The following is a 15,178-nucleotide window of genomic DNA, read 5'->3' as shown; positions in this document are numbered from 1 at the left end:
CATGGTATGCTGTGCTCGATGATCTCTGCGTGTAGCATACCACACGATCACTTGAGGCAAATTTCTTTTGTGGTTATCTTTGCAAGTTGAATACAGATTGCGCCTTCCACTCCTTTGAAGAAGTAACTTCCGATGAGCAATATTTCTCGGTATGTCCTGAGCTTCTTAAATGTTGCATCTCGATCGTCTCTGTTGAATTAGGCTATGCACTACTTCTGTTCTTATGCTGCAAAAACATAGCTGTTTCTGTTATCTGTGTAAGTTGATTGTTTCCTAGCTGTGGACTTAGTCATCCCTAGTGCTATACTGCCATATCTTAGTTATCATTTTCATCAATTTAATTACATGTTTTTCTTCAATTTTGAGATAATTGTTCCAAACAAAGATTTGATTATATCAATACATAACAAGTCAACAGAGTTTTAGTTGGTGTTTTTTCTCATAATTGATGTTTACTATGGAAGAAAAAGGGTAAAGAGGATACCAAAATGAGCATTTACTTTATACTAATAAAAATTGTAATTAAATTAAACGCTCACTTTAATAATTTAAAATATTTATCTTGAGAGATGTTTAAGTGATTTTTTTTCTAAAGTAATTGGATGCTGACACGTTGCAAACAGTTAGTCATTCATGAATTTGCTGTGAAATTTTTGTCGGTTCTTGACCGTCGGATCCAGGCGGTTGCACTTCCTATCGAAGTCGGTTATCATCCAAATGACGTGCCGAAATTATAGGAACGTGCGCAGAAATATAACCATGCGGCAGCAGCAGAAGCAACCATCCACTTTGGTCTACTACGTAAGGAAACAGAGGAAGCGATGGAAGCGGCGGTGGCGTCCGCCTTCGACGCCCACTCCGAAGTCGCCGACGCCCTCTCCGGCTTTCTCTCCGAGCCCTCCCACTTCCTCCTCGACGACTTCCTCCACGCTTCGGAGTCCTCCTCCACCTCCACCTCCTTCCAATTCCATCCCTCTGCTGCCGGCTCAGGCGGTATCCACCCGTCCTTCTCTGCCCCCTCCTCCCTCTTCTCCCCGCCGCCACTTCACGAACCCAGCGATAGCGGCCTCCTCCAGCATTGGCCGAAGCGCCACCGAAGTTGCGGCGACCTGCGCCACCACCACCTCCCGACACCGGCGAGGGAGGAGCGAGCGGAGCTGTCGGCGCAGAGCCGAGCAGCACGGGCGAGGAGGAAGAGAATCGCGGAGAAGACGCAGGAGTTGGGCCGGCTGATCCCCGGCGGGAATAGGATGACGACGGCGGAGATGCTGCAGGCCGCCGCCGGCTACGTCAAGTTCATGCAGGCCCAAGTCGGCCTTCTCGGGCTATTGTTCAGTGGCCCAATTAAGGTCCAATTAGGAATACAAATAATTTCAATTTTAACTTTTTTTTTAAATACAGAAATAATAAACTAATTTTATTTTTCTTGTTATATTGAAGAATTGGGCTGCTCCGCCGGAGACAGAGAGAAAGGCTCAAGCTCTGGTATCATCGCCACGTGTCCAAGAAAAGTTGGCCGCGCAAGGGCGGTGCGTGGTGGCAGAGGAGTTGGTGATGATCATGGCCGAGGACCAGGAGATCAAGTCCAACTTCACCATCGCTCGCGATCTTAATCGGTTCATCGAGTCTATCAATATCGGACTACGTTAGGGTTTCTTTTTTTCTTGAAAAAAGAAATCGTCAATTCAATTATGAAAATTATATTCCACGTATTTGTTTTGTGTTAATTTTATTAATATTAATGCTTCAAAATGTGATTATTAACTAAACGGATGGTGCAAGTCATGTTTTTGACATCAAAGTGTTATTAATGATCTCATCTAATAATGTCATTAATTGGAAAGATTGAGATTAGAAGACTAATCAGTTCAGTCATTCTTTCAGGGGTTGACTCCAATCAGTAAAGTCAACCTTCTAAAATTAATAAATAACACATGTCGTCGAAAACTGCCTGCATATAAAATCTTTCCAAATCCATAGGAAAAGGAAAGTTATGATAATAGGAAATGAATGGCAATCGGCTCAAACTTTCTGCATCATAAGAAGTGCATGCAGCTGTTCTTCCAGTTCAACTTCCATCTCCCACTGATGCCTCAGATCGCCGTCGATCACCAGTAATCTCCACAGCTGCACGTCCCTCCTGCAACTAGATGGAACCGGCTGTTATCTCTCAAAGATATCTCCCTTTGATATACATCCGACACATACTTTGCGAAATTATGACAATCAATGCAGATTCGGAGGTTCTTCGTGATGCGAATCGACTCATGACCAGCACTGCGCATCAGCCCGAATGCTATGGCCAACTTCTCGCTATGCCCGAGCAGTATGCTTTCCTTTTGCTCATCATCCACATCATGTAGCACACAGCTAAGATCTGGAGCATAACCTGCCTCTTTGATCCTTTCGCACACCTCTGTAATCTTGTCGAAAATTTCTTTCCTTTGGGGATGGGAACGGTCGCTGGAAAAGAAAATGTGCATGAACTTGTCGAGTTGGATGGAGCTTCTCCCTGGTTCTTTTGTCAGTTTTTTCAGTTTCATCGACTCCCTCACTCTGGCAACATCTTTCCATCTTCCTGAAGCAGCATAAATATTTGAAAGTATCACATAGTTACTAGCATTGCCTGGTTCTATGTCGAGAAGCTTTTGAGCAACGAATTCGCCAATCGAAATCTTAGCATGCAATCTGCAAGCACCTAGAAGTGAATTCCATAAGGCAGATGTTGGTTCGTATGGCATGTTCTTCATCACATCTAAGGCTTCTTCTATTCTGCCAGCCCGCCCGAGTAGATCTATGACACATCCATAATGTCCTATTTCTGGTTTCAACCTTTGATCACTGACCATATAACCGAAAATGTCTAGACCCTCGTCGATCAATCCACCATGACTGCAGCCAGATAGCACAGCTAAGAAAGTAACACCATTGGGCTTCACTTCTCGGGACATGGACTTAAAGAGCTGAACAACCTCTCTTCCTAAACCATGTTTACTGTAACCCGTAAGCATTGTATTCCAGCTAATCACTGATCTTTCGAGCATGTTATCAAAGACTCTTCTCGAATGCTTCAAGCTTCCACATTTAGAGTACATGTCAATCAAAGAGTTGTCGAGGACTACGTAAGACAGAAGCTCACTTCTAATAACCAAGCCATGCACTTGCCGACCGAAATCCAAAGCAGCAAGTCTGGCGACTGCAGTCAATAGACTGACAAAGGTAACATAGTTACATTCCATTCCCTCCCTATGCAGCTGTTGGAACACTTCCAGGGCTTCCTCATCTAGGCCTGACTGAGCATATCCGGAGATAATAGCAGTACAAGAAACAACATCCCTATGAGGCAGCAGGTTGAAAACTCTTCGAGCGTCTTTGATTTCACCGGCCTTGGAGTACATGTCAAGCAGTGAACTCCCGACGAACATATGAGAATCAAAGTTGGTTTTCACTGCTAGAGAATGTATTTGCCTGCCATGATCTTGACCTGAGTGTCCAGTACAAGAAGTAAGAACTGTAGCCAATGTGTATTCGTTGGGCAAAATACCTGCCAAATTATGCAAGTTTTTTTAACATGGTAGCATCTAATTTATTGTATTCAGATTCAATGACTAACTAGTGTAAGCATCCAAAAGTAGAAGATCGAACAACTTTATTTTCCAACATCTTCTAAGAGGGAAACAGATGAATATGGTTAATAATATGCTACACAAAAGTTTCAACATAAATTTGCCACTGAAGTAAAGTCAAATCAAGGAAATAATTGCTAAACCAAGAGGGTAACTTAATTAGTTCCACTAGATCTGCTAAGTAATCGAGGAAACAATAGCTAAACAAAGAGGGAATTTGATTTGTTCCAATGGATCTGCTCCCCAAATTATTGGTAGATTCTGGGGGGGGGGGGGGGGGGGGGGGGGGGGGGGGGGGGGGTGGGGTGCGCAAAACCCTGAGGACTTCAAATCTAGCAAGCTAACTAAAAGGTAGAAAATTGGTGCAAATAGATCAACAAGTCAAATTTGACAATATGAAATTGTTTTTGCTGGTGCATCGGCGCTGGTTGCTATTATATGCAATGGCAAGAAAATTTACATATGAATATCTAAAAAAAACTATTGCATGCAAGAGGCACATATTTGAAGAGATCAAGCTTCAAGAAATAGACTATGTTCACATGTCAAGAGAAATAATTGGAACATGTAAATCTAGTTAATACATGGATATAAGATGAACTTGCTGGGTAAAGCTGGATGACTAGAGTATTTTTGGTCCGATATAATGTTCAAAATCCTTTCTCGAACACAAATATCAGAACTCTTGACCAAAATCACACATAAGCAATGGAAAAAACAAACCATTGATAACCTAGATAACACAGAAGAACCGTCATTTTTAGTTGTGCTACAACCAACATGAAACTGATACTCGTTAAGACTGCCCAATGAAATCCAACACTTTCAGCAGTTGAAAATTGGACAATCTAGCCAATGAAAGGCACCACAACTAATGAAGTATAGGTATGCGCTAAGTCCCTAATGTTCATTTTTTTTGACTTGAGTGTCAAAATGTGACCTCGTCGAGCACATTCCAACATCTATTTTTGAGCATTTTCATTATAGAATCAATGGGCTCTGAGTCTTTCAAATGTCTGAGCAGAGGCCAGGAAAACTTGAAAATTGTCATCGTCTACATTATATGATTTATTTATTACCAAACAATGAAGGAAACCAAATGCTACACTTTCATGCATCTTCAACTACAGCTCCAAAGCCTCAGAGCTTTATTGTGATGCACACAGTAAAATTTGGGCCCCCAAACCTAATTTAAAACACTAACATCTCAATACAACAAAAAGGAACATGTTGTTCTATCAATAAGCTGCACGATTCAGACAAGAAGACTAACATTATCCAAATGCCAAAAAACATTCAACGTTACCTGTTCTTAGCATCCTGGGGAGTTGCTCCAAGGCCTCGAAGCTGCGACCGTTCTGAGAGTACCCCGACATCATAGCAGTCCAGGAGATCACGTCCCTCTGGGGCATTCCGTCGAGTACTTGTCGGGCGTCCTCCAAGGAACCGCCTTTGACGTACATGACAAGGAGCCGGTTCGCTAGGCGAACGGAAGTGACAATATGACACTTGATCATGTGGGCGTGGACGATCCGGCCCTCCTTTATCGCGCGCCTGCAGGTGCACCCTCGCAGAAGATCGTCGTAGTTGGCGAGGCCGAAAGTGGCCACTGGAGGGATGGAATCGCAGACGCGAAAGGACATCGTGGTGGAGCATGGAGGAGGGATCGATCGGGGAGAGGTATGGGAAGCGGACTCGCCGGAATGGAAGTGTAGGCGGCGGCGGAGAAGGAACTGGGATCGCCGGTGCATGAGGCGTCGGTGAATCTTTTGAGGGATAACTTCATTTTGACCCATGTAGTTTCATATTTTTCAGGCGTATGTTTTGGCTATTATGAAATTTCATGATATCTAGACATTTTATAAAAGCATTAGAAAATCATAAATCTAATATGAGTACTCAATAGAAAAAATATTATATTGAAAAAAATTGAACAGATAATAAATATTATTATTGATGTTGTCATCACAATTTGATATCTAGTATTTGAAACACATAAAATTTAAGCTTAAAATAAATTTATTTATAATATTTGATTGCATTATAGTTAATGCTCATAGTTAGTGGTTAATGATATGAGTTTGAAAATTAAAAGTATTTTGAAAATATAAAATTATGGGTACGTGAAAAAAGCAAAATGAATTTTCCCATATTGATTATTCGGCCAACTTGTGGAGTATTTGAGAAAGTATAAAGTTTAAGGGTACAATTGAAAATTTCATCTTTTAATTATTTTGGTCGAGCACGCTCGACGCGTTGACGGCTCGACTGAACCAAACCGAAGCCCTTCCGTTTTCCGGTCTATTTGCCGCCTTATTTCTTCTTCTTCTTCTTCCTATTCGGCGTTGACTATTGTCTTCCTCTTCCTCGTTGCGGCGGCGATTTCTTCGCCCTGGCCATCGATTGAACCATCAGCTGGTCGGTGCCGGGATCGAACGATCGGATGCAGGCAGGATGTCCTCGGGCAGTCGGAATCACTACGCCGATTTCAACCAGAAGATCGACTACGTCTTCAAAGTGGTGCTGATCGGCGACTCGGCGGTGGGGAAGTCGCAGCTGCTCGCCAGGTTCGCCCGCAACGAGTTCAATCTCGACTCCAAGGCCACCATCGGCGTCGAGTTCCAGACCCGCACCATCACCATCGACCACAAGACCATCAAGGCCCAGATCTGGGACACCGCCGGCCAAGAAAGGTCATCTCATCTTCCTCCTCGATCTTTCCCCTTTTCCCCTCCCTGCTTTTTCGGTGATTTATCGCCCTAATTTGCTCGTCCTAAGTTACCGTTTCCAAAATCAGATCGTTTGTGGCTTTGTTCTTTCGATCTCTCCTACATAAACACAACCATGAACAAGAACTTGGTTTTGAAGATCTCTTTTTTCCTCGTTCTCTGTCCAAAATTTTCATTGACTCCAAAAATCAGTTTTTTTAAATGGACTTATTCTCTTGATTTATCCTACTCGAAGCACTACGAAGATCTTCAGTCATCTTCTTCCTTGAGCTCCAAAATGATGAATGCTTCTGCTATAAATCCAGTAATTAAGACCTTGTTTGATTTTCCATTTCTTAAAACCAAAATCTTAAAATTAAAACGATAATCTGATGAATCGATCAGGCTTACCTTCTCTTTCATTTCGCTGTGACAAAATCGTTATGATGCTCGCCGGCAGGTATCGGGCGGTGACGAGCGCTTACTACAGAGGCGCAGTGGGAGCGATGCTAGTCTACGACATAACCAAGCGCCAATCGTTCGACCATGTGACTAGATGGCTGGAGGAGCTGCGAGGCCACGCCGACAAGAACATCGTTATCATGCTCATCGGAAACAAGTCCGACCTCGGAAGCCTTCGCGCGGTGCCGACCGAGGACGCCAAGGAGTTCGCCGAGAATGAGAATCTCTTCTTCATGGAGACTTCCGCCCTCGAGGCCACCAACGTCGAGAGTGCTTTCGTGACCATTCTCACCGAGATTTACCGGATCGTGAGCAAGAAGTCCCTCGTGGCCAACGACGACGCTGAGCCTACCGGGGACTCGAACCTGCTGAAAGGAACTCAGATAGCAGTCTCCAGTCCAGAGGCTGCTGGTTCTAAATCTACATGCTGCGCATCTTCTTAGATGGAGTGCTTTTTAAATCATCTTGTTGAGTAAATGCAGTTAGTGTTTTTACTCGAACAGATCTCTGTCGAATTCTCTTAGTGGCTTGTAGCCTCATAAACATGTCACATGAATTTAAGTACATGGAAAAGTTTGGATTCTAGAGCCTTTAGTAGACCAATGATATAAGGAAACGGCAGATTCATGTCCGTCCCCGTTTATGCCATTGTCTTCAACGTTTCCATACGCCGAAACATAGAAGATAAGTATTCGTCCGCCTCCTCATGCTCATCGACATCCTATACTCCCATATCTAGGAAAGCTTCCTCCTACCAGCCCTTAGGCTTCTAAAGGCTTATACATGCCTTTATTTTTCTATTCCACTGAATTGAATCCCCACTTTTGAAGGAAATCCATATTCTGGTCTTCGTGATCATCTAGTTAGTTTGGTCGTGAACAAAACAATATCGAAAGCCGGAACCGGAAACTTGAGTAGAGGGGGAGAAGGGCTCGGGAAAATCGATACCAGATCAGCAGGACACACACAGGAACGGAGACAGCCGTCGCCGACGCTGCCAACGAAGAAGGATTAGGTCGCCGGAGGCCTTATGGCACCGGCGGCCAACCCTCGCGTGCGACGCTGGAGAAGAAGAACAGGGAGGCGGACGACGCGATCGGGAGATGGAGAAAAAGTGAATCGCTGATTTGGGAAATGCGGGAGATGGGAGAAAAGGACAATCGGGGTTAGGGAAATGGCATATCTTCTTAACGGATCAAATGGTGAAGATCCAATACCATTATCCAATAAATTATAAATCCAATATCCTTTAACCATTAATCCTTAAGTAATTTGGGTTGCTCTTGGGCTCAAGTTAATTGGTTTTTAATTGGGCTTATTGGAAGAAGCTCCTAAGATTGTCATTTCCTCATTCATCCCCTTCTAAAATGCAAGAATAATAAAAAACTATGAAAATTTTATCTAGACAAGCCATTAGCCATCCCCAAGTTTCCAACAGCATAGTAGTAATGAATATATAAGTTTGGGATCATGTCTGTAGTTATGCCATTGTCTTCAATTTTTTCTAACAAAATGCAAGAACTATAAATCTGTATTAACTAAAAAATACTATGAAAATTTTATCTAGACAAGCATTAATGCATACCATAAACAATTCAGTTTCACCAATAATAACTTTATCAAATTAGATAGGGATTAGCATGGAAGTGTGCAAGACTAAGAAATACTAAAATATTTTCATGTGAAATTTAAAAAAAAAACAATTAACTTCTTGGTCATTAAAGCTCTTACCAACTTTGTAGAACAATCTCAAACCTAATAACTTCAGTGTTTAGTACTGCTCTGTGGATAATATATTTGATTAATCTTGCTTGTGGTAGGGTGTATATCTAGTAGATTTTTACCTACTATTTCTACTTTCATTGCTTTGTTTCCCTTGTCCTAGAGTTTCTTGTCACTATATCAATGCCAAATGTTTTCTAGTCAGACCAGACCAATCAAGTCAACCAATTATTAGAAACCAGAGGTAAACCTAGTTTGGTTCAACCAGTAGAGACATTCTGATCGAATCAAACTATATACTAGAACAATATCTCAGAATGAATATATAATAGTTTTTGCTTTAGTATTTTCAACAAAACTAGCTTCATCCTTTTTCTCGAACAAGCCATCCTACTTTACATAAAACTAGTCAGGTCGATCTCAACCTCTGGCACAGTTGGGTTTGAAACCTCCATTCTAACCTACCTTCCAACCTCAAGTGGAAAATGTCTATTGTCTCTGTGCAAAGATAGCTATATTCAACTTTACTTCAGCGGAAAAATGTAGAACTATATAATTACATAATACATGTGCTATTAAATTACAGTGGATGAGGCTACCAAGTGTAGATGTTATAAGGGTCCTCAAAGAATTGGTTGTTAAGCCTAATGGCCAACCAAAATCCTAAAAGATTTCTACAATCATTCTTTGATTTCACAGAGAGAGAGTCTTCCCCTAACTCAGGCTCTCTCAAGATCAAGAGCCTCTTCAAGGGTTGCATCTTTCGACATGCCAGTCATCTGATACACACCCTTGCTAAGAAGAAGTGGAGAAGGCAGAGGAAGGAGCAACAGTTCGAGTTGCTAAATCTGCGACTGAACTGGTCGTCCCCAAATGTCATCAGTCCCATCCCTGAGCTTCCTGTCTTCAGCGAGTTTGATACTTATAGTTTGTGCTATGACTCTCCCTGGAATTCAGCATTAATTTTGACTGAGGATGGCGATGACAAAGCAGAGATGTCACTTGTGGGGCACCTCGAATGGGTTGAGGACGATTTGGAGTCTCTAGGGGAGGAGGATGGAGAGAATGAGATCGACCAGCTTGCGGAGAAGTTTATCGCTAGCTGCCACGAGAAGTTTAGGCTGGAGAAGGAGGAGTCACGTAGGAGGTACCAAGAGATGCTGGAAAGAAGCACATGAGGAAGTTAAATATTGTTCTTGTTATGTTGCTGTTCATTGCTAAGGTTCAAATGGTGATGAGATGTTTGGGTTGCAAGACCAATTGTAGAGATGAATAATGACATCTCTGCAGGTATTATTGCCTCATCTTCACTCAAAAAATGGATACCGAATTTTATGCAATACTATACAATTAGGTCGATGTAAGATAGAAAAATGGCAAAATGCTATGTATCACTGGCACCAATAGTCAAGTTGTTAATTGAGCACAGATAACTCACATGAAATGTTTTGAACCAACTCCTCCTCAGTGATATATAATGAATTGAATCCATGGACAAGAAAATCAGAACCTGTTTTGATATCTTATGCTGCGAATCTTGGGCTGTCGAGGGCGAGTCCCATGGTATTCAAACCGTTGTCCACATAAACTACAGAACCAGTCACTGCAGAAGCCAGAGGTGACACCAAGAACGCCGCCGTGTTGCCAACTTCCTCTGCACAAATATGTCATTATTTGAACAGAAAGAATCATGTGGAATGGAACTGAGATGAGGGGAAACCTTTCCTCATCACCTAACAATACAATAGAAACTATACAGTAAAGCTTATGGTTTCAACCTGCACGCAGTTCTTTCTGCAACGGGGCATTAGCGTAGGAATAATCTATCATCTTTTCTATGAATCCAATAGCTTTTGCTGCTCGACTTCCCAATGGTCCTGAGTACATATTAACATAAACAAAAAAAGGGGGGGGGGGGGGGGGGGGGGGGGGGGGGGGGCATAATGTCATGCACATACTAAACACAACGATAGGTAGAAACTCTTTTTTTCTGGTCATTTGGAAATCTAAGTGAACAAATATTTAATAAGAGTAAATGAAACAACTGAACTTGAATACAATTAAGCACAAACTGTTATGTTTCTCTACTCGTAAAATTGTGAAATATTCATGAACAATTTCCATGAAACATTTTGTTTGACTTATTATGTATTCATAATATAATATATATTTGCAGTTTTAGACGTAATGTTAGTTCCCTAGATACTAAACTTTGAAGAAATAACTTATGAGCATAGGCTTGTTGAGCTGACTACATGCTTTAGTGATAACTATGCAACTTAAGTGGAAAAAATGACTACCACCCATCTTGAGTCTTACTGGTTTTCCCCATAAATGTCCACATTTTATGTTTGACCAGGAAAAAAATATTCACTACTGTGATTTTTCCACACACCAGACACTACAAAATCCCAAAAAAAAAAAAAAAAACTACAAACAAACACACTCAAAAGTAAAATTTTCAATCAGGAGAAATATTAAAAGGATCAATGATATTTCTGAGAAGTCTGTACCTGCTGATATAGTATTAACTCGAATTTTGCCTTTTCGTCCTGCTTCAAAAGCCAATACCTGTAGCCAAAAGTAAATATAGTGAACAGAAAACAGGTAGTTTAAACCACAAATCATCGTCAGTATAGTATAACATTAAAGATCAAGGAAACCAAACGCACCCTAGTATCACTCTCCAAGGCTGCTTTTGCTGAACTCATTCCGCCTCCATATCTGCATATAGATATAAAAACGGACATACACAATTTAAACAACTTCAACTGATTTAACTAGAGAAGCTAGAGAATAGAATATACCCTGGAATGGTTCTTTCAGAAGCAATATATGTTAATGACAATGTAGCTCCCCCTGCCACATTGGAGTTTAAAAGTTTAATGGATACAAGCAATTGCTATATTAACATAAAAAAACAAAATATCAAAAACTGTCCAGCAAGAAACAATGAATGATAATGATATCCATAAAATCAAGAAAAATATTTATCTAATGTATGTTAACTTTGTTAGTTTAGTTTTTGGCAATCGTACAAACTATCTGTAAAGATGTTTGATTATACTAGAGACACTAGAGTAGATTTGTATTCCTATAAAATCCTAAAATCATAGCCTGCCATGAGCAGACAAAGTCAAAATATCTCATGCGATGCCCATAGTCAGTTCCCTTTGAAAGATCACAGGCATCACATCGAAGAGATGTTACATTTATCTGTGGAAACAGTAAAAGAAAATATGGTTCTATTATAGTTAGTCTACTCTGAATATACCTTGGTTCATTATTGGAAGGAAGTGTTGGAGCAATGAAACAAAAGAGTAACTCGAAGCCGAGATTGCAGAAAGGTATCCTCTTCTAGATGTCTCCAAAAGAGGTTTTGTTACCTATTTACAGATACTGAAATTTTGAAGGGGGAAAAAATCATATATGCATGTACGTGCTCAAATAAGAAGATAAAGGAAGACCTCCGGTCCATTAGCAAGTGAATGCACAAGGATATCAATGCTTTCATAATCATTCTTCACAGATTCAGCTACTTCCTGTGCAAACGAAAAAAATCATTGAACAATAAGGAGCCAATTTAATTCCACAGCATTACTTTGGTAGGAGTGAGAATAAACTAGTTCAATTGTCCAACAATCTACCTTGACAGTCCAGTTTGAGGCCCCAGCATAACGTTTATTTGCTTTGACCTAAAATGCAGCATAACATCAAGTTGTTATATACTGGAAAAGGCAAAGATAAGTTCAATGAAACAGTAGCCTAGGCATTTTTTCCATACATCTTCTGGCACATCCTCAAGAGTATCATAAACTGCATCAAGAGGATATACTTTGGCAATTTCCATAAGGGAACCATTTGGCAATCTTCAAAATAGCATCATTATCATAATCACCCAAATAAAGTTATGAATTGTGTAAGGATATATGTTTAAGCTACAACAATAAGGTACATGAAAAACAATATGTGAATGCTCATAATTCTTGTAACCCATATACCTGCGAGACTCATCAAATTTGCCACGCCTTAAGCTAGTCTCAAAAATGTTTAGAGCCTAAGCCTCAATAACAAAATTTTGTTAGTAGCTATTCAGTATTAAAAGCAAAAGTTTATGAGAATGCAAATTCACATACAGGAACCCATGTGCCCACAAGAATTTCTGCCCCAGCAGCAGCAAGAGCCTTTGCAATTGCCCAACCATAGCCATTGTCATCGGCCACACCCGCAATAAAAGCTCTCTTACCTTAAAAAACAGAAGCAGTATGGAATTGAAGCTAACTATAGATGAAAAGCACAGCAAGCCATTTACAGGTAAATGACGATTTATCATCTTGTAAGCAATCGACTATGCACTACCAAATTTTCCAGTCAATATCATCAAGGAATTCAAGCACTAGAATATCTAGAAAAGTGGTTTTCTTGATCTGGGTTGTGAACATGCAAACACCATGCACTTAGCATTCACTTGAGACAATAATTTTATAAGTTGATGCAAAAAATATTTGATTGAAGATGCTAAAATATTTAATATACTACCACAAATATAACAGAAAAAGAAAGTTTTTAAAATTATACTGAGTGGGAAAGAAATGTATAAAGAATCCAATACCTCTCAGATCAATGGGTAAGCCGTATGCCAATGTTTTCTCAGTTTCCCCAGACATTGCCCTGGTAATGAGACTGGAATATTTTACAGAGGGTGGATGTCTCCTTGAAAGTGATTTGAGAAAGAAGGCATTTGACGAGCTTGTGAACCCTTGAGTGGCTACTTTCAAATTGAACTGAGAGATTGTTGTCATAGACATGAACACTCTCCTAGAAGTGGAGGCGCAATGGTTTGCTCCCACCACTTGTAAACCAGCAACTGCTGATGCCACCACCATTGTTCTTCAGATACCATAGCACACAACATAAGCCATAGTGGAAACAAGGAGTTTAAGCCAGACATTAACTGGATCTTTTTCAGTGCATATAGCAAGCATGCATTTTAAACAAAATATTCTATGAACAAAAGTGGAAGAATAGCCAAGGTACCAAAAGGAACACAGCAAAGAAACAAATACCACAAACAATGACATAATTCAAAGAGATGTCTGCCAAGGCACCTTCTTAATCCTTTCAATTTGTCTAACATTAGTTCAAATTTTAAAAACAGTCATTAAACAAGATAGATTTGTTAGTAACGGAGCTTCTAAAACGGGCATTGTCAGAAAGGTACAGTTAAACTGATTTGACGCTATAAAATCATCAACCTGTTCTCAACAATGACCTTATCCACGACGGCTGCTATGAACATATTGGAGCACTCCACTCCGAAGCATTATACTGGAACCAACTTGAGGATATCTCTTACCTGTACTTGCGGCTGGAAGACTCCAAATTCGTCGAAGCAGGATCTCCTTTCGATTCGCTTCTCAAATAGGAAGTGGGCGGCGGTAGGCAGGACGAGGAAGCGCTGCCGATGCGACCTCTGAGTGAAGAGCTCCTCGTCGCCAAGGCGGTGATGGTGGTAAGAGTGAGGTTTAGGGTTTGCGTTCTCGGATGGTGGAGATTGCGCTCGGCCTCTCACCTTTGTTGAGCTCGATCTCGTTCGGGTTAGATGGATACGTGCCATTTTACAGTGCAGAAGTCATTATAGTCCTCGCACAGTCTGTCCACGTTTTCTCTTTCTTCATTTTTTTTTAATTTTTTTTGAAATTTTTATTACAATTTTTTATTATTTCTTTTTAAAATTATATATATCTCATTTTGTTATTCTACCTATCAAACCGCGAGTAATATCGGGAGCACCTAGTAATTTTATTTTAATTTATATTTTTTAACCTAAATATTAAATTTTAAATCATAAAAATAAAATTAAAATTAAAAAACTTGATGTTCACGGTGATGCTCTGATTGATGTGTTGGATAACTTTCTTGTATATGAGTTTTATTATTCTCATGACATTGTTAAATTTATTAGTATAAGGTAGATTTATTGAAGTATAGATCAAATTTTATTGAGGCAATATCTTTTTTTATAATAATTAATTATAATTTTTTAATTTATTTTTTCATAAATAATTATGGGATCGATAGAACTATTAGAATGAAATATATAAATTTTGTTACTTACATAAATTAGCATTTAATTTTTTCCAATTTATACTTCTTTTAATTTAAATTTTAAATCTTAAATTAAAAAACACTTGGTAGTGGTGCTCACTATTTGATACATAACATTCTTATATATCAAATTTAATATACTGCATATCTTGTGTTCAAAAACACATAATATAAATATAAATATATACTAAATCTTAAAATCTAAAACTTAAATTCTAAATTTTAAAAAATTATATATATATATATAAATGATATGTTACTCCATGAACCTATAAAGTATAAAATATATTATCATATACAAATGCATTTTCAGCGAGTGTATATTCTATTACATTCCAATATGCATCACACAAAATAGAGTTAGTGAAAATTATAAATAAAAAAATATTCTTAAAAACAAATGCATGATATAAAATGATATATTTAATTCTATCATTATATTATATTTTCTTCTCAGGTTAAAACTTTGTATATATTAATATTAAACAAATTATTTATTTCACAAAAGTAGCCAAAATATTTATAAAAAAAAGACCGTCGCGAACAAATACT

General features: G+C 39.5%; 5 protein-coding genes across 8 annotated transcripts; 3 read left to right on the top strand and 2 right to left on the bottom strand.

Moving 5' to 3' along the window:
• The first annotated feature begins 821 nt into the window (after positions 1 to 821).
• On the top strand, positions 822 to 1,650 carry LOC141819863 (transcription factor bHLH52-like). The gene is made up of 2 exons (XM_074707117.1): positions 822 to 1,349; positions 1,441 to 1,650. Exons 1-2 carry the CDS (start codon positions 822 to 824, stop codon positions 1,648 to 1,650), a joined length of 738 nt encoding a protein of 245 aa, XP_074563218.1.
• A 251-nt stretch (positions 1,651 to 1,901) lies between these two features.
• LOC141819936 (putative pentatricopeptide repeat-containing protein At3g13770, mitochondrial) lies at positions 1,902 to 5,377 on the bottom strand. 2 transcript variants are annotated; one of them, XM_074707197.1, is made up of 2 exons: positions 4,933 to 5,377; positions 1,902 to 3,544 (listed from the first exon to the last, which is right to left on the bottom strand). In XM_074707197.1, the coding sequence occupies exons 1-2, from the start codon at positions 5,375 to 5,377 to the stop codon at positions 2,109 to 2,111; spliced, it is 1,881 nt and encodes a 626-aa protein (XP_074563298.1). In that variant the 3' UTR covers positions 1,902 to 2,108. The 2 variants fall into 2 exon arrangements, with proteins under 2 accessions (XP_074563298.1, XP_074563299.1); XM_074707198.1 differs by having other exon boundaries at positions 1,902 to 3,484; positions 4,933 to 5,300.
• A 599-nt stretch (positions 5,378 to 5,976) lies between these two features.
• Positions 5,977 to 7,386, top strand: LOC141819938 (ras-related protein RABA4d-like). Its single transcript, XM_074707202.1, has 2 exons — positions 5,977 to 6,319; positions 6,795 to 7,386. Exons 1-2 carry the CDS (start codon positions 6,081 to 6,083, stop codon positions 7,237 to 7,239), a joined length of 684 nt encoding a protein of 227 aa, XP_074563303.1. The 5' UTR covers positions 5,977 to 6,080; the 3' UTR covers positions 7,240 to 7,386.
• An 891-nt stretch (positions 7,387 to 8,277) lies between these two features.
• On the bottom strand, positions 8,278 to 14,094 carry LOC141819937 (enoyl-[acyl-carrier-protein] reductase [NADH] 1, chloroplastic-like). 3 transcript variants are annotated; one of them, XM_074707201.1, is made up of 14 exons: positions 13,875 to 14,094; positions 13,131 to 13,408; positions 12,655 to 12,764; positions 12,520 to 12,575; positions 12,303 to 12,387; positions 12,166 to 12,213; positions 11,986 to 12,060; positions 11,793 to 11,904; positions 11,326 to 11,377; positions 11,191 to 11,242; positions 11,032 to 11,089; positions 10,297 to 10,395; positions 10,029 to 10,172; positions 8,278 to 8,300 (listed from the first exon to the last, which is right to left on the bottom strand). In XM_074707201.1, the coding sequence occupies exons 2-13, from the start codon at positions 13,402 to 13,404 to the stop codon at positions 10,042 to 10,044; spliced, it is 1,152 nt and encodes a 383-aa protein (XP_074563302.1). In that variant the 5' UTR covers positions 13,405 to 13,408; positions 13,875 to 14,094; the 3' UTR covers positions 8,278 to 8,300; positions 10,029 to 10,041. The 3 variants fall into 3 exon arrangements, with proteins under 3 accessions (XP_074563302.1, XP_074563301.1, XP_074563300.1); XM_074707200.1 differs by lacking the exon at positions 8,278 to 8,300 and adding an exon at positions 9,648 to 9,678; XM_074707199.1 differs by lacking the exon at positions 8,278 to 8,300 and having other exon boundaries at positions 9,783 to 10,172.
• On the top strand, positions 9,119 to 9,731 carry LOC141819939 (uncharacterized). The gene has a single exon (XM_074707203.1). The coding sequence runs from the start codon at positions 9,166 to 9,168 to the stop codon at positions 9,694 to 9,696; it is 531 nt and encodes a 176-aa protein (XP_074563304.1). The 5' UTR covers positions 9,119 to 9,165; the 3' UTR covers positions 9,697 to 9,731.
• Positions 14,095 to 15,178: the final 1,084 nt, after the last annotated feature.

This window comes from Curcuma longa, unplaced genomic scaffold (genome assembly GCF_044706935.1).
Source record: "Curcuma longa cultivar G26 ecotype Majalengka, Jawa Barat unplaced genomic scaffold, ITB_CL_G26_1.1 utg2646_np1212_2152390_RagTag, whole genome shotgun sequence".
Classification (NCBI taxonomy): Eukaryota; Viridiplantae; Streptophyta; class Magnoliopsida; order Zingiberales; family Zingiberaceae; genus Curcuma; species Curcuma longa.
This window is presented reverse-complemented; position numbering and strand designations above follow the sequence as displayed.

What these genes read in the sequence shown, in the direction of transcription:
- LOC141819937 (XM_074707201.1), bottom strand. Translation starts at nt 13,404, where the DNA reads ATGGTGGTGGCATCAGCAGTTGCTGGTTTACAAGTGGTGGGAGCAAAC. An exon ending in CTTACCCATTGATCTGAGAG is followed by an intron (nt 12,765 to 13,130) that starts GTATTGGATTCT and finishes CTGTTTTTTAAG; the next exon opens with GTAAGAGAGCTTTTATTGCG. An exon ending in CCTTGGAGAGTGATACTAGG is followed by an intron (nt 11,090 to 11,190) that starts GTGCGTTTGGTT and finishes TTTTGGCTACAG; the next exon opens with GTATTGGCTTTTGAAGCAGG.
- LOC141819936 (XM_074707197.1), bottom strand. Translation starts at nt 5,377, where the DNA reads ATGCACCGGCGATCCCAGTTCCTTCTCCGCCGCCGCCTACACTTCCAT. An exon ending in CCCCAGGATGCTAAGAACAG is followed by an intron (nt 3,545 to 4,932) that starts GTAACGTTGAAT and finishes ATAATTTGGCAG; the next exon opens with GTATTTTGCCCAACGAATAC.
- LOC141819938 (XM_074707202.1), top strand. Translation starts at nt 6,081, where the DNA reads ATGTCCTCGGGCAGTCGGAATCACTACGCCGATTTCAACCAGAAGATC. An exon ending in GACACCGCCGGCCAAGAAAG is followed by an intron (nt 6,320 to 6,794) that starts GTCATCTCATCT and finishes GCTCGCCGGCAG; the next exon opens with GTATCGGGCGGTGACGAGCG.
- LOC141819939 (XM_074707203.1), top strand. Translation starts at nt 9,166, where the DNA reads ATGGCCAACCAAAATCCTAAAAGATTTCTACAATCATTCTTTGATTTC.
- LOC141819863 (XM_074707117.1), top strand. Translation starts at nt 822, where the DNA reads ATGGAAGCGGCGGTGGCGTCCGCCTTCGACGCCCACTCCGAAGTCGCC. An exon ending in TGTTCAGTGGCCCAATTAAG is followed by an intron (nt 1,350 to 1,440) that starts GTCCAATTAGGA and finishes GTTATATTGAAG; the next exon opens with AATTGGGCTGCTCCGCCGGA.